Here is an 18,210-nt window from a genome sequence, read left to right as displayed (position 1 = left end):
AAAACATATACATTACCATATGTAAACTCAGTGGGAATTTGCTCTATGACACAGAGAACTCAAAGCCAGTGCTCTGTGACAACCTAGAGGAGTGGGATGGGAAGGTAGGTGGGAGGGAGGTTTAAGGCAGGGGGGACGTATGTATACCTACGGCTGATTCATGGTGATGTATGGCAGAAATCATCACAATATTGTAATTATCCTCTAATTAAAGATTGAATTAAATTCAGATTTAAATTGAAGAAAGTGGGGAAAACCACTAGACCATTCAGGTATGACCTAAATCAAATCCCTTATGGTTATACAGTGGAAGTGAGAAATAGATTTAAGGGACTAGATCTGATAGACAGAGTGCCTGATGAACTATGGACGGAGGTCCATGACATTGTACAAGAGACAGGGATCAAGACCATCCCCAAGAAAAAGAAATGCAAAAAAGCAAAATAGCTGTCGAAGGAGACCTTACAAATGGCTATGAGAAGAAGAGAAGTGAAAAGCAAAGGAGAAAAGAAAAAATATACCCATTTGAATGCAGAGTTCCAAAGAATAGCAAGGAGAGATAAGAAAGCCTTCCTCAGTGATCAATGCAAAGAAATAGAGGAAAACAATAGAATGGGAAAGACTAGAGACCTCTTCAAGAAAATTAGAGATACCAAGGGAACATTTCATGCAAAGATGGGTTCAATAAAGGACAGAAATGGTATGGACCTAACAGAAGCAGAAGATATTAAGAAGAGGTGGCAAGAATACACAGAAGAACTATACAAAAAAGATCTTCACGACCCAGATAATCACGATTGTGTGATCACTCACCTAGAGCCAGACATCCTGGAATGTGAAGTCAAGTGGGCCTTAGAAAGCATCACTACGAACAAAGCTAGTGCAGGTGATGGAATTCCAGCTGAGCTATTTCAAATCCTGAAAGATGATGCTGTGAAAGTGCTACACTCGATATGTCAGCAAATTTGGAAAACTCAGCAGTGGCCACAGGACTGGAAAAGGTCAGTTTTCATTCCAATCCCAAAGAAAGGCAATGCCAAAGAATGCTCAAACTACCGCACAATTGCACTCATCTCACACGCTAGTAAGTTCAGTTCAGTTCAGCCGCTCAGTTGTGTCCGACTCTTTGCGACCCCATGAATTGCAGCACACCAGGCCTCTGTCCATCACCAACTCCCAGAGTCCACCCAAACCCATGTCCATCGAGTCGGTGATGCCATCCAACCATCTCATCCTCTGTCGTCCCCTTCTCCTCCCGCCCCCAATCCTACCCAGCATTAGGGTCTTTTCCAGTGAGTCAACTCTTCGCATCAGGTGGCCAAAGTATTGGAGTTTCAGCTTCAACATCAGTCCTTCCAATGAACACCCAGGACTGTTCTCTTTAGGATGGACTGATTGGATCTCCTTGCAGTCCAAGGGACTCTCAAGAGTCTTCTCCAACACCACAGTTCAAAAGCATCAATTCTGCGGTGCTCAGCTTTCTTCACCGTCCAACTCTCACATCCATACATGACCACTGGAAAAACCATAGCCTTGACTAGACGGACTTTTGTTGGCAAAAGTCTGCTTTTAAATATGCTATCTAGGTTGGCCATAACCTTCCTTCCAAGGAGTAAGCGTCTTTTAATTTCATGGCTGCAATAGGCTAGTAAAGTAATGCTCAAAATTCTCCAAGCCAGGCTTCAGCAATATGTGAACTGTGAATTTCCAGATGTTCAAGCTGGTTTTAAAAAAGGCAGAGGAACCAGAGGTCAAATTGCCAATATCCGCTAGATCATCGAAAAAGCAAGAGAGTTCCAGAAAAACATCTATTTCTGCTTTATTGACTATGCCAAAGCCTTTGACTGTGTGGATCACAATAAACTGTGGAAAATTCTGAAAGAGATGGGAATACCAGACCACCTGACCTGCCCCTTGAGAAACCTGTATGCTAGTCAGGAAGCAACAGTTAGAACTGGACATGGAACAACAGACTGGTTCCAAAGAGGAAAAGGAGTACGTCAAGGCAGTATATTGTCACCCTGCTTATTTAACTTATATGCAGAGTACATCATGAGAAATGCTGGGCTGGAGGAAGCACAAGCTGGAATCAAGATTGCCAGGAGAAATATTAATAACCTCAGATATGCAGATGACACCACCCTTATGGCAGAAAGTGAAGAAGAAATAAAGAGCCTCTTGATGAAGGTGAAAAAGGAGAGTGAAAAATTTGGCTTAAAGCTCAACGTTCAGAAAACTAAGATCATGGCATCCAGTCTTATCACTTCATGGGAAATAGATGGGGAAACAGTGGAAACAGTGCCAGACTTTACTTTTGGGGGCTCCAAAATCACTGAAGATGGTGACTGCAGCCATGAAATTAAAAGATGCTTACTCTTTGGAAGGAAAGTTGTGGGCAACCTAGACAGCATATTAAAAAGCAGAGACATTACTTTACCAACAAAGGTCCATCTAGTCAAGGCTATGGTTTTTCCAGTAGTCATGTATGGATGTGAGAGTTGGACTGTAAAGAAAGCTGAGCACAGAAGAACTGATGCTTTTGAAATGTGGTGTTGGAGGAGACTCTTGAGAGTCCCTTGGAATGCAAGGAGATCCAATCAGTCCATCCTAAAGAGAACAGTCCTGGGTGTTCATTGGAAGGACTGATGTTGAAGCTGAAGCTCCGATACTTTGGCCACCTGATGCAAAGAGCTGACTCATTTGAAAAGACCCTGATGCTGGGAAAGATTGAGGACAGGAGGAGAAGGGCACAACAGAGGGTGAGATGGTTGGATGGCATCACTGACTCAATGGACATGAGTTTGGGTAAACTCCGGGAGTTGGTGATGGACAGGGAGGCCTGGCGTGCTGTGGTTCATCGGGTGGTAAAAAGTCAGACATGACTGTGCGACTGAACTGAACTGAACTGAAAGCAATACCTGCCCCCAGATGATCCATTGATTCTCTGGCCATTGTTCCTGATAATAGCATAGCCCTAGATCATCTGTTAGCCAAGCAAAGAGGTGTTTGTGCTGTGGCCAACACCACTTATTGTACTTGGATTGACACTTTCAGGGAAGCTGAGACTCAGTTATATAAGATCACTGAACAACCCAGCTGGCTTAAGTGACTCCTGAAATGGGGTGTTTCTTTCACTTGATTCTCACTGATTTCAGTCGTGGGGACTATGGCTCCAAAGTATACTCCAGACAATGGGAATTATCCTGCTTATAATAATCATAGTAGTCTGCCTGGTATGCTGTATTCTTTTAAAAGCTTTAAATGCATACTCACACCTGCTAACCACCAAGCAAATGACTAGACTCCCTAAGATTAGAGTGTAAGAAAAGGAACAAAGAGGGGGGTTCATTTAAAGAATATGAATCCAACATGGTGACCTGTGGATACCACAGAGAGGATCAGCAGAAACAGTGAAAACCTCAGAGGAGTAGCTGGGTGTAGTGCTAATACCTTAAATTTTGTTTACATCTCTCAGTTACACTGAGAGTCTGATCAAAAGGGGGGGATTTTTCAAAAAATATAACAAGCCCCAAATGGAATCATTTATGCCAAGCCCTCTGTCACCAAACCAAGCAGTTTCAACTCTCACAGAAATGGAATCTTAGATCAGTCAGGAATCACATGATCAGCACTAGTTAGGTAATCTGACATATAGACCCCTGCCATTCTCTGAAGGAAAGTGACTTTGCAATAACCAACATACTTTTTTGTCTATTATAATTTCCTTGTTCCCACTCTGTCTGGCTATAAGAGTCTTTGATTTTGTACAATTGCTTAGAGCTCCTTTATATCTGCTAGAATGAATACTTCCTGATTCGAATTGATTTCTGTGCAAATAAACTCAATCTCAGTATGCCCCAGTTTTTCTTGTGACAATGGTATTCTCTTTGGAAATCCAGGCTTTCAAACCAAGGTTTGTAGAAAACAAGATGCACTTTTATTTCCTGGTACAGAATTATAATAACTGCCTTAGATCACTTGCTGCCTTCCGTGTTACTCTCAATTGGGGTGTTGTGTGGTGGTCATTACCCTTATATTGAGAGGAACATCTGATCTTAATTCCACCATGTTTTCATTCATCTACTTCCCTTCCATCAGAAACTTCACCCAGATGGGATGGTTCCATACGGTGATGGGGTGAGGAAGAAAATCTTGTTTTTTTTCCACAGAAGGAGACACGACTGTCTAGGATTCGGGGAATTAGAATTTCCTGTTAATGGCAAATCTGGAATGCTGTTGTAACTCAGGCAGTAGATGGTCACTGTCCTGAAGGAAAAAGGGCAGTCTGGAGTAGAGACATTGCTCATAGGCGTCAATGCCACACCAGCCTCCATCCAGAAATGGACCAACACAGCTACTCCATAAGTGCCAGTATGGTACCCCTGTGGAGCAGGTGGACCTGCCTCTGGGGAGTGGAACAGTAGCACCTCCTAAGAAGTGATGAGTCACACGTGTTCCCATCCTATCATCATAGAAGGTATATAACTGCCCAGGAGGTTTGGGGACCTGTTATGTCAACTTCAGAGTACTCATCTAAATGTGGAACCATGCTTCATCTTATCTAATTCTCATGACAACCTAGTGAAATCAGTACTGTTGGTTTACAGACAGAGAAATGGAGCCATGGAAATAGCAAGTAACTTTCTGTGAATGACACAGCTAGTCACTGGCAATGCTGGGGTTTGAATATGGATACATAGATAAATGTTTAATGTAATGTATTATATTGATATGACTCCTATTCTTCCATGAAGATACTTTATATAGCTCTTGGGAGGGCTCTCTTTTTCAAGATTATCACCAGAACTTCAGATACAAGAGACAGGCAAGCTAGTATCAGCAGCACTAGAAACAACAGTTGTAGAGCGCATGTACACAATAAACACTTGTCATTATTGTATGTACTTCTCCAAATTGCCTGAAACTAGTATTTTACCAGACCCATATTACAGATGAGCACACAGTGGTTTTAAGAGGTTAGGCAGTTGCCACAGCCACACAACAGATTTGGTCTAGATCAGAGATTCAAATCTGCTGTTTCTATTTCTTTTCTGTTTTCCAACCACTATTCTGAGTTTTCATAACAAGCTGTTCCTCTCAACATCTCAGGTGGCGCTAGTAGTAAAGAACCTACCTGCCAAAGCAAGAGACATAAGAGATGTAAGTTCAATCCCTGGGTCAGGAAGATCCCCTGGAGGAGGGCATGCAACCCACACCAGTAGTCTTGCCTAGAGAATCCCCATGGACAGAGGAGCCTGACAGGCTACAGTCCATGGGATCATACAAGGTTGAACATGACTGAAGCGACTTATCATGCATTCCTCTCTGTGGCCCACACACTCTCTCTTCCACCTTGTCCTGAACAAATGCAGTTTGTCTAGGTTCCCTCTACCTACCCCTTTTTTGTCACTTCTGAGGCCCGTGATGAAAACAACTTAGTTTAAAACTTAGTTGCAAATCTTAGGGAAGGAAAATACTGTCCTACCCCAGGCAGCCTTCTTCACTGTGAATCACGTAGGCAGAACAGCCTCCCAAAAGGCACACTTTGTAGAAGCTGAGCTGAAACCACGCAACCCAACTCCTAGCACTAATAATTACTGAAATTTGTTGAGAATAACAATAGCTCAGTAAAGCCCAGTGTTTCCCTAAAGGGCAAGTATAATAGGCCTATAACTTCAAACGTGTAAGAATAATTTGTTATTCATGTTAATCCCCTCTCCATTGCCAGCCACATCAATCTTTTTCAAAGGGGGACACAGGAAAAAAAAACAAAAACGACTGAAGTCTGAAGGGAAAAGACAGGCACTAAGGTGAGCAGCAGCAGCCAGCAAAGCAACTCAGTGATTCTGCTTGTCACTGCCTGAGACTTGGAATATTTCATTCAGCTTCACCCTTCACCCCAGGCCCGTTTGGCTGTAATCTCCCAGTAAGGAAGGGAAGTGGGTTGGGGGGGAAATATCACCATCAAGCCATTCCGCTATTTTTTTTTTTTTTTTTACAAGAATAACGTTTTTCAAGAACTTTTACCATAGAGGTCCAGGCATAATTACTCCCCCTGGTTAAAGTTAATGAATTCTTTGCCAATTCTGTTTCAATTCAGAAACAGGACCCACTTTAAAACCCGTACACACACCCTTAAAACCCGTACACACACCCAGACAGAGACACAGGTTTCCAGGACTTAGTTTTCAAAGTTGCAGAAGTATTTCAAGTATAGATGATGTTTAGAAATATTTACTAGCCAACGACAGAGAAGGAAAATGCAACATGGATGCAGGTGACTCTGGAAAAGCAAGAATTCAAATAAATTGAAAGGGAGAGCCTATGGGCTAACATCTTAGAAAAGAAAGAAATGGTGTTAGATGTTTCCATGGCATCCTCTCCCTGCTTTTACTCAAATGATGAATGAAGACTTATAGGAGATGCTTTTCACTAGCAGTCACAGATGGGCCACCCCATATCTTCCTGTTCTTGTTCCATGTACATTAGAGAAAAAGCAAAGATTTTTCTTCTCCACTTTACTTTGCCTTCACGTGGTACCCGGAAACAGGAAAAATAGTGATGTCTAGCTTTCCCAGATCTTGGCACTTGAGGGAAACCAAGATCCTTTCTAAGTTGATACTAGTCAAAGGACCTAAAGTGTGGGAATATAATTTAATGTTCACTTTCATAAAACAGAGCAGCTGAGCCTCCCCTCTGCCATCAGCACAGAATAAGTCATACACCTTTCTGGGCTCAGAGAAGGGGAACCCCAGCCAGAAGCCCCTCCTGAGGAGCTCTTGAGCCAGTAACCTCTGCAGTCTATAACTAGGTTGTCTCTTTCAAACCGCCCGGGGAAATCACTCGAGAAGGGGTCTTGACCCCACTGTCTCCATAGGAGACCGTCTGGGGCCCTGTTTTGTCAGGGGCAGCCCCGAGAGACACAGCACTGTGCGCTGGGCACAGAGAAGCAGAGCAGGTGCCAACTGCTGTCTAAACAAATTATTCTGGATTTGCCAGGCCTGTAGCTTAAAAGCTGCAAACAGTTGTTCTCTCTCTCTTTTTTTTTTTAATCTCTGGGATATATTTTTTCTCCTTAGTAATTTTTATATCTCCTTCAATTAAAAAATTATATACTTGCTATATAATATTTTAGCAACAAAAGTGTGAAACGTAAAAGTAAGAATGTTTACATTTCTTTTGACCAACACCACATTCCCAATACTGTGAACATTTAGGGATGTACCCTTTCAAAACTTTTTCTAAGCACATCTATATCAGTTGGCGCTTCCAGCCTCTGAAACCTGCATTGCTCTGAACTTGCACATTCTGTGTCCTGGGCTCCAATATCGGATACATCCTTCACATTCTATCTGCTATGGGACCTCAGGTTAGGTTCTCCCACAGTACCCACAACTTGGCCTTGAGAGCTTTGCCCAGTCTCTGAGTCAGTTTAGCCACTGATCATAGTTAAGCTGTGCTTTCTGCCACCTGAATGCCTTGATTTGTTTTTAAAGAGTTGCCTGACCTTCCTCTCATCAGCAGTAGAAGAGAGTTGGCTGTGGTGGTTTCACAAGCCAAAATGCAAATAAGTTGTGAATAAGACCTTCCAGCCTAGAGAGAATGCAAGGTATTTCCTGAATTCTAAGAAAATGCTGCTTATAAGATTTAGTAACAGATATTTGGAGAGAAAAATAACAAAATACCACATTAAGCATATTTATGAACTCTGAGATGATTTTACGAACTAGAAGACAAAAAGTGCATTTTTGAATAAAGAAAATATGATACTTTCACTCACTTCACAATCTGAATTGCGATCTCATACCCCAAGACCCCTTTTTTGGCAGGGTCTACCCCAATATATTATCTTAGATATCTCGGACCTTAAAAGATGAATAGTCTCAAATATTGGATGCTTACTGTGAACATGAGTTGGGACCTGAATTAATCTAAATCATCTTGACATTTCACATTGGCAAACCCATCTTTGCTATGAAAAGGCTGTCTGGAATGATTTCTCCATTAGGAATCCTGCCTGTGGCCCTTTACAAATAAATCATACCTGTAGGTCTTCATGGCTGTGGTGACAGACAACATGAGTCTTAGCAGCAAGTCTAGAAGCTGATGAAATAGAATCTAGAAATACAAAGGTTACAGAAGAATATGAAGCTGAGAGTGATCTTTCCTGCTCTTAGGACGATGTTCTCAAATGAGGTTACGTGATGAGGTAGTAACTGGTCATATGCCAACAGGCACCACACAGCCCTGTTCAATCTACCCTTACCAAGGTGACCAGTGATTCCTCTCATAAGTATTCAAGTGTTCATGTATTGGGTTGACTGGCCAAAAAATTTGTTTGGGTTTTTCTGTAAGATGTTATGGAAAAAACCTGAATAAACTTCTTGGCCAACCCGACACATGGGATGATGAAGCAACAAAGCTGGCCTAAAGAATGGGTGTGATTTCAGCCATACTAAATATCACAGCCTCATCCAACTTGCTATGACATCTGAAATTCTAGCACTTCAGTTCAGTTCGGTCGCTCAGTTGTGTCCAACTCTTTGCAACCCCATGAATCGCAGCACACCAGGCCTCCCTGTCCATCATCAACTGCCGGAGTCTACCCAAACCCATGTCCATTGAGTCGGTGATACCATCCAACCATCTCATCCTCTGTCATCCCCTTCTCCTCCCGCCCTCAATCTTTCCCAGCATCAGGGTCTTTTCAAATGAGTCAGCTCTTCGCATCAGGTGGCCAAAGTAGAAATTCATTTATTTGCACCTATGAGTGAGTCCCTGAGAAGAACAATACCTTAAGCTATTTAACTAACTCGCAATTAGAAAGCTACCAGGACTTAACAATGAGGAATGAGATATAAAAGAAATGGCAGAAAGATGAAGATCAATACTTAAAAGGAAGTTAAGTTGTGAAAAAAATTGCAGTCTCTTCTTCATCTTACTTATGGCTTGACCTTTTTTGGAAAAATTTCTTCTTAGCAGTGGAAAACCCTTAGAATAAAAAATGGTTTACTCTGAGGAAGCTGGGACAGAATTAATTCTAAGCAGATTCTCATATTTTTTGGAACTAAAAGGGGAAGCTTTTGTAGATTCTAACCATTCTGACCCCTTATTCAGCATAGCCTTGTATGTCTATGATAATGTTAATACACATAGAGAGATTCTAGGTGGGGAACAAGAGCTTTCATTGAATCCACCCAAGAGACAACCCCACTTGGTTTCAGCACCCTCCATGCTGTGGGGCTAATTCCTAACAGAAAATGACAAAACTATTAAAAATTTTAATAAAGTCAGCAATTAAATATTTCAGAGTTACCTCATTACAACATTTCACTATTTGCATTGATTATCATGTGGCTGCTTATACAGAAACCCATAAATCTGACTGCATTAGGTTCTCAGGTCTTCATTTGAGATCATTCCTTCTCCCTATGTGGACTTGCCCAGGAAATGAGGTTTAATGAGTCACTGTTCTCCATGATAATCATAGGAGAGCTCATTAGCTTTTTTGTCAGATTTGTATCTACTATCTGCCCCCAAAATGACTAGGATTTCTTTTGAGTTAAATATATTACCAAAAGGGAGAGCTCAAAAGAGCATGTCTGTGCTGAAAGCTGCAGACTTGAAACACTATATAAATATTTTTACATATGTTAAAAGGCATTTGAGAGCAGAAGAGAGAAAAAAAAAATAACAGAAACACATCCCCTATTGATGGCTCCGCTATTTAGATGACACACATCATTAAAAAGAAATAAAGTTAGACATTTACACCTTTAGAAACCCTGCCAAATCTGTTTAAATGTTTGAGCTGAATCAAAGCAAGAAAAGGTTCAAAGGATAGAGAAAAAGAGTGTCATGATTCTTTTAATTTATCAGGTTTGGGGCATTCTCCATTATGAATCCTACGATACTTCACCAAGGCTTCGAATCTCATGACCTTTGGTTTCCACTGGAAATGACCAAAAGGCTCTCACAGCACTTCATGAGAAGGGATAAAGGCCTATACTGCCCTCAAAGATAGATTAAGTGATTCTTCAGTCCTTCCACAGACCATCTTAGAAATAAGTTTGACTCACCTTGCACTGAAATTGCCCATAACTGAAGTCATAACGTTAATTGCCTTCGGCAGAAATCAACTGAGTGACCTTCTGGGTTCTTGTTTGGATCCCTCTTAGGTACAGACAGTTACCTGGGTGAGAATGTTCCTCCTGCAAGGTTGAATGACTTCCATACACTAGTTCCTGGCTCCTAGCCTATGCTTATTGAGCCAATAAACAAGAGCCATAAAACCTCTGGGGAATGCAAAGTCTATTTTAGCTCTAAAGTCCTTACATCCAAACAAAAGTGCTTCTGAACATCTTTGGGCTGCATATCTTTTTAAGAATCTGATGAAAAAATATGAACTGACTCCGAAGAAAAATGTCCCACTCCCTTAGAAACGCATACACAAACACAAAGAGACACATAGAATATCTTGGGGTATAATTCCAGAGAGTTTTCAAGCACTTTGATCTTATATCTAGAACTCCTTGAGGTTCCTGGACCTAAGATTTAGTCTTAGATTATGATATCAAGGCATGAAATAAAGTAACATTCATTGAGAACTTACTATACTAAGAAAAGGCACTGTAACATCGAATTTAACCTCTATAACCCCCCCAAGCTGTACATCTTTATAATCCCTTCATTTTACAAATGAGGAAATTGAGGAACATATAATTTAAGCAACATTCTCAGACACATAGTTGGTGGCTTCAAACTCTAGAGTCCATGCATTGAACCACTACATCACTCTCCCTCTCTTGTACAATACATTTTTATTTTAAGGCATGTTGATTTCTGCTTTCTCATTTAATTTTTGCAACCCCTCTAGTAGCTCAATTGAGGGAAGAAATGGCACCCACTCCAGTGTTCTTGCCTGGAAAATACCATGGACAGAAGAGCCTGGCAGGCTACCATCCATAGAGTCATAGTCAGTCAGACATGACTGAGCGACTGAGCACTAGTAGTTAGATTAGGCAGCTATCCCCACTTGAGCGGTTGTTGAAGGCATTTCCAAAGTGGAGCAAGAGATTTGCTTTTCACTCTCTTTTTCAGACAACAAAGTCACATTTAATGAAATTAAAAATTAAAGACAAAATTTCTGACTTGAGCCTCCTTCCTTCAGTAACTACAGGTTGAAACACCCTAGGAACATATCTAATTCCTTTCTTCCCAGCTGTCCTTTGCCTTGAGGACTAAGTCAGCAGGGTGAGGTTTTGAAGCCATGTGGGATTTCCTGCAAAAACTTGGCATCCCGTGGTTCACAGAGCATTTTGCTTCTACAAAGGAAGAGGTGAAGGGAAGAGCAGGAAGAAGAGGAAAAATGTCAATCTATAGAAAATCATGATGTTGTATGCATAGGATTATTCTGGACATTAGATGGACATCTCTGTCCTCACATGTAGGTCTGAATTTAATTGACATGGAAAAAAATGTTTTAAAGTATTTAACCTCCCTTATCTGAACTCTATCTAGCATTCTTCAGTGCTCGGCTGTTCCCACTCTTGAGTCAATATCTCCTTCCTTAAAACCCCTATCAGCATGTACTGCCAGTTCTTCCCTATCATTCAATCTCAAATGTTGGTCCCACCTTCTTGTTCCAGTGAAATGGCAGACTGCACTAACACAGCCCCCAATTTCCTTCCTCTAAACATGTATAGAAATGCTGGAGGATATGTAGCAAAAACTTTTGAAAGCAAACCAAGCAGGAAAGAAAAACTGAGAAGGAAAAAGCAGAGACAAGAAGAAATCCCTAGGTAACAGAAATGAAGACAAACACACGGCCAGAGTTGCCATCTTGGCATTTGTAAATTGATGCTCCAGTGGCCCAGTCAGATGTTGGGTCTACATATCGTCTCAAGTGGTGAGAAGCTGGGGTTCAACTGCCCACTTGGTTAGAGGAAGTGTAGAATGAGGCTCATGCAAGAAGGGGAACTAGAACTGACAAGGCCATATGAAGTCAGGATCCTAGAAGGCATATTTGGGCATGCATTGTACAGGGTCTAAACTCATGTTATCCACCCAAAGGAAAACCTCAGTGCAGTAATTAAAACAACTGGCTGCTGTCGTTGTTTAGATGCTAAGTTTTGTTTGACTCTTTGCGACCCCATGAACTTCAGCACGCCAGGCTCCCCTATCCTCCACTATCTCTTGGAGTTTGCCCAAATTCACAACCATTGGTTGGTGGTGCTATCTAGTCATCTCGTCCTCTACCACTTCCCTCTCCTTTTGCCTTCAATCTGTCCCAGCATCAGGATCTTTTTCAATGAGAAGGCTCTTCGCATCAGGTGGCCAAAGTATTGGAGCTTCAGTATCAGACCTTCCAATGAATATTTATGGTTGATTTCTTTTAGGGTTGACTGGTTTGATCTCCTTGCTGTCCAAGGGACTCTCAAAAGTCTTCTCTAGCACCATAGTTTGAAAGCATCAACTCTTCAGTGCTCAGCCTTCTTTATGGTCCAACTCTCACATCATCCCTGGCTAGTTTGTAGCCATCCTGTGGCTACAAAGCCACAATTTTGATTACATGGATTTTTGTTGGCACAGTGATGTCTCTGCTTTTTAATATGCTATCTAGGTTTGTCATAGCTCTTCTTGCAAGGAGCAAGTGTCTTTTAAAAATTTCATGGCTGTAGTCACCATCCATAGTGATTTTGGAGCCCAAGAAAATAAAATCTATCACTTTGGACCAATAAAACCACTGAGATGCCCATCATAAGAAAATGCAAGACTACTCTGTAGAAACATTTCACAACCCAAGGAGCATGGGACATCCCCCAAATGGGAAAAATCCCTTGTTAAAAGTAAGCCTGCAATTCAAAGAAAACAAAATTACAAACCACAAGAGGAAATAATCCTTTAAAAGAGACAGTAAACAGACAGGCAGAACAAAAAGGGAGACTAATATTCTAAGAATTTAAGATAATTTAAGATAATAGGACAATCTGAAGCAGGTAATAAAAATAAGTATATTCAAAATGATTAATGACATAAAAGAAAGATTGGAAGCCATAACATTAGAACAAGACATCGGAAATAGCTTTGACTAAGTCATGTTACACTTCTGGAAAAAAAACGAAAACAGAATTATTGAAATTTAAAACTAAATAAATGGCAGGTTAGTTTCCTAGGACTGCCATAAAAAAGTACCACAAACTGCGTGGCTTGGAACAACAGAAATGTATAGTCTCACAGTTCTAGGGGCTACAAGTCTGAAATCAATCATTCTCCCTCTGAAACCTGTAGAGGAAAGATGAATCCTTGCTTGCCTCTTCCAATTTTGGATAGTCCCCAAACGTCCCTTGGCTGGTGACAGCACAACTCCAATCTCACACGGTGTATTCCACATGTCTCACCACACAGTGCTCCCTCTGGGCATGTCTCTGTGTCCAAATCTATCCCCCCTTTTCTATGGACACCAGTCAGACTGGATTAGGGTCAATCTTAGTGACTTCATTTTAACTTGATCACGTCCTTCGAGACCCTATTTCCAAATAAGGTCATATTCTAAAGTACTGGCAGTTAAGATTTCAGTGATTCTTGCTTGGAGAACACAATCCAACTCATAACAAATGGGTTTAACATTAGATCAGATATAACAGAATGGAATTAATTAAAGAAAAGATAAATCAGAAAATTATCCAGAATGCAATATAAACAAGAGAAAATCTAAAAGAGAAGTTCAGGGCTTCCCTGTGGTTCAGTGAAACCTGCCAATTCAGGGGACACAGGTTCAATACCTGGTCCAGGAAGATCTGACATGCTATGGGACAACTAAACCTGTGTACCACAACTACTGAGCCTGTGCTCTAGAGCCCTAAAGCCACAACCACTGAGTGCATGTGCAACCACTAGGGAAGCCTGTTCACCCTGCAGCCCATGCTCTGCAACTAAAGAAGCCACCACAATGAGAAGCCTGTGCACTACAATGGCTCACTGCAGCTACAGAAAGCTTTTGCACAGCAACAAAGATCTAGCACAGTCATAAATGAATAACTAAGAGAGAAGTTCAAAGTTATACAGGACAAAACAAGATTAAACATACATCTCTTAGGAGTTTCAGAAGGATGAAGGTAAAAGGATGAGGTAGAAGAAATATTCAATGAGATAAAAGATGAGATTTTTTTTTCCAGAATTTATGAAAAATAAGTGTTTAGATTCAGGAAACATGCCAAGAGGAAAGCAGAGCAAAATGTCCAAAGTCATATATATATATATCACATAATGAACCGAATGAAAGTGAAAGTTGCTCAGTTGTTTCCGACTCTTTGTGACCCCATGGACTGTACAGTCCATGGAATTCTCTAGGCCAGAATACTGGAGTGGGTAGCTGTTCCCTTTTCCAGGGGATCTTCTCAACCCAGGGATCAAACCCAGGTCTCCCACATTGCAGGCAGATTCTATACCAGCCAAGCCACAAAGGAAGCCCGGGAATACTGAAGTCGGTAGCCAATCCCTTCTCCAGCAGATCTTGCCAACCCAGTAATCAAACTGGGGTCTCCTGCATTGCAGGTGGATTCTTTACCAACTGAGCTATCAGGGAAGTCCAATGAACCTATAAAACATCAAAAATAAAATCTTCTAAAATATTAACTATGAATAAATAAAGATTAGATTGATGGCAGATTTTTCATCAGCAAGAATAGAAACCAAATGAAAACTAAACTATGCCAGTAAAAGTTTGGATAGGATTTAACTGTTGGAGGGTTGAGGGATGGTGGCTGGCTGGGAGCACGGTGGGGGCTCTTGGACCAAGTTCTGTTTCTTGATCTAGGTTTTGATTACATGGGCTCATTGAACTGTATAATAATGCTATGTGTGTTTTTCTATATATATGCATGTGTATATCCTCAGTCACTTCAGTTGTGTCTGATTCTCTTTGACCCCATGGACTATAGCCTGCCAGGCTCCTCTGTCCATGGGGATTCTCCAGGCAAGAATACTGGAGTGGATTGCCATGCCCTATTCCAGGGGATCTTCCCAACCCAGAGATTGAACCCACGTCTCATGTATTGGTAGGTGGATTCTTTACCACTAGTGCCACCTGGAAAGCCTATATATGTGCACACACACACACGTATACATATTTCAACAAAAAGTTTAAGAGAGAAACCAGAAGAAAAAAAGATAGTATCTTCAAAGCACTGAGGAGAAAAATTCAGCAAAATGATTATTCAAGTAACATAATAAATAAAATAAAGGCATTTTTCAACCAAATGAAGATTGTGAAACCTTACGATTCACCACCCATGCTGAAAGAACCACTAAAGGATGTGTTGTAACAGGAAAAAAACTGTACCCACAATGAAGGAATAATATTGCAAGGAGCAACAATGAGAGAAGAAATTAACATATAAGGTAAATTTAAGTAACACTTCCTGAAAAACCAACAGTAAAAAAGACTAGTTTTAATAAATGAAGAAATAGAGTCCTGAGGGGAAAAATATCAAGAATGATGACAGAGATCTTTGGGTACAAAGGCCCTTATATAAATTGGGAAAAGGGAAGAAATATTAAATTTTGGCTTCAAGTATTAATATACATGTTAAAATTTTTAATGGAATTTCTTATCTTTTAGTTATTAAATATAAATTTAAAACCAGTGGCGAGGGGAAAAGGGATATAGAAAATTCAGGTTAACCAAGAGAAGCCAGTAAGTTTAGCCAGACTAATTAAGAGAAGCCAAGAAAAGACAGGTATACTGAAATAAACAAGATTATGGGGAAAAGTCTAAAGAAAGTGAAATTTAAATGGATTAGACTGGCCAATAAACAGAGATATTCTTAAATTTTTAATAATTTAGTTATATGCTATTTGAAAGAGACATGCATGAAATATAATGACATATAAGGTTGACACCAGTCAAATACTAATCCAAAGAAAGTTTAAAAACACTAAGATCAGAAAAAATTTAAGACGGGATAAAACCCTTACTAGGAGTTAAAATGGTCATTAGCGGGGGGCGGGGATAAGATGGCGGAGGAATAGGACGGGGAGACCACTCTCTCCTCCACAAATGTATCGAAAGAACATCTAAACGCTGACCAAACTTCACAAAACTACTTCTGAAGGCTGGCTGAGGACTTCAGGCTTCCACAAAAACTGCGCATTATCTTCAAAAGAGGTAGGAGAAATTATAAAAGATAAAAAGAGAGACAAAAGAGTTAGGGACGGAGACCCGTCCCGGGGAGGGAGTCGTAAAAGAGGAGGAATTTCCAAGCACCAGGAAACCCTCTCACCGGCGGGTGTGGGGGAGGATTTTTTATCTCGGAGGGCAACGTAACTGGGAGGAAAAAATAAATAAAATCCACAGATTACGTGCCTAAAGCAACTCCCAGCAAAGAACCCCAGACGCTCGCATCATCCGCCACCAGCAAGTGGGGGCTGAACGGAGAGGAGCGGGCGGCATTGCCTAGGGTAAGGACCGGGCCCGAGTGCCCCGAGGGCAATCTGAGGGAGCTAACGTGAGATAGTAACCTAAACTGTGGGACAGCCAGAGAGAGAGAGAACTATCCCGCGAAAAGCCCAACTCTAAGGCACTGCCGGCCCGCTCACAGAACAAAGGACTGAGCGATACCAGAGGAGAGCTAGCCGGCTGCGGACCGCCCCATCCCCCGCCGGACACAGCGGGCAGGCGGGGCCCGCCAGAGCCGGAAAGGGGCAAACTCGGCTCCAGAGAGGGCACCCCCTACCAAACTGCAAACAGGCTCCCAGTTTCTAAGCAAAGACTGCCTGAGATCCCGGAGGGTCGACAGCCGCCGGGAGGGTCGCAGCCAGAGACCAGCTCCCCAGAACCGACACAAAGCACACCGGAGCCGGGCGCGCCCGTAAACCGAGGCGGGGACCAGGGAGGTGATAAGCCGCACCGCCCCAACAGGGAAGAGCGCCCTCGCCAAACTCCTGGCCGCCTGGGCAGCTCCGACCGGGAACGGCACAAGCCGCGGGCGAAACCGAGTCTGCGCCTTTGTGGAGTAACCGGGAGCCTGAACCTGAGCGGCTTAGACCTGGGAAGTGCACGCAGCTCAGGGCCCGCTCCCCGGCCGAGTAACCTGAAGCCTGAGCAGGGTAGACGGGGAAAGCACACACGCCGTGTGCGGGGGCGAACCCAGTGCGGCCGAGACACTGCGAGCTTACCACACGCACGCCAGAATTGCAGTGTTCCTTCCTCCCCACAGCACGATTGAACAAGCGAACCTAAAGAGATCACCTCCACCGCTTTGTTGCAGGGCGGAAATTAGATACTGAAGAGATCTCCAAACAGAAGCCAAATAAACAGAGGGAAGCGCTTTGGAAGGGACAGGCCAACAGATTAAGATCCCTGTAGTTAATACCGACTGCATTGAAAAGGACCTATAGATCTTGAAAAGTATAAGCAGGAATAAGGATCTATCTAAAACTGAGCAGATCCCACACTGCTCACAACAGCTCCAGAGAAAGTCCGGGATATATATATTTTTTACTTTTTTTTTTTTTAATTAAAAAAAAAAAATTTTTTTTTTTCTCTTCTTTCCTTTTTCTTCAAGTCCTCTATTACACCTTTAACTTTCATTTTCATAACCCACTATTAACTTGCAAAAAAAAAAACCCTATTTTTGAAGCAAACTACATACATATATCTTATACCTTTTGTGTTTTCTTTTTTTAATGTTTTTTTCCTGTTCTACATTTTTTTACTGTTTCTTTTTTTTACTGTTTTACTGTTTTTTTTTCTTTTTACACTGTTTCCTTTTTTCTTTTTTTTTTTTTTTTTAGATTGTAAGTTTTATAAGAGTCTAACCTCTACTCTAGATTTTTAATCTTTGTTTTACATACTTGATATCAACTTTGTACATTTAAGAACCCAATCTTTAGGACCCACTTTTACTCAGGAGTGTGATCACTGGCCTGATCACTCTCTCCACCTATTGATGCTCTTTCTTCTCCCTCAGGGAACCTCTATCTCCCACCCCCCTCCTTCTCTTCTCAACCCAATTCTGTGAATCTCTGAGGGTGTTCCGGGTACCGGAGAACACTTCAGGAACAGGATACTGCCCAGATCTCTCTCTCCCCTCTTAATTCCTCCCTTTCTACTCATGCTCACCTCTGTTACCTTCCTCCCCCCTCTCTATGTATCTCTGTGAATCACTCTGAGGGTTCCAAACTGTGGAAAGCACAGAGGGAAGTGCT

At 41.8% G+C, this 18,210-nt stretch overlaps 1 protein-coding gene across 11 annotated transcripts in view; it reads right to left on the bottom strand.

Moving 5' to 3' along the window:
• The window catches only part of LOC145512889 (uncharacterized), a 324,797-nt gene that overhangs the window by 257,048 nt on the left and 49,539 nt on the right, over window positions 1-18,210 (bottom strand). For 5 of the 11 annotated variants that reach the window (XR_014058904.1, XR_014058905.1, XR_014058907.1 and 2 more), the window contains one exon: window positions 8,045-8,118. The exons of the other annotated variants lie outside the window; for them this stretch is intronic. Coding sequence is in view for 1 of the 5 variants with exons in the window: in XM_081507609.1 (XP_081363735.1) it covers window positions 8,045-8,118 (74 nt within the window). In the remaining 4 variants the exon portion in view is untranslated. The remainder of the gene's footprint in view (window positions 1-8,044; window positions 8,119-18,210) is intronic. 11 annotated transcript variants of the gene reach the window in all.

The sequence above is a fragment of the Giraffa tippelskirchi genome, chromosome 7, assembly GCF_054371585.1.
Source record: "Giraffa tippelskirchi isolate mGirTip1 chromosome 7, T2T-mGirTip1v1.2.pri, whole genome shotgun sequence".
Lineage (NCBI taxonomy): Eukaryota > Metazoa > Chordata > Mammalia > Artiodactyla > Giraffidae > Giraffa > Giraffa tippelskirchi.
This window is presented reverse-complemented; position numbering and strand designations above follow the sequence as displayed.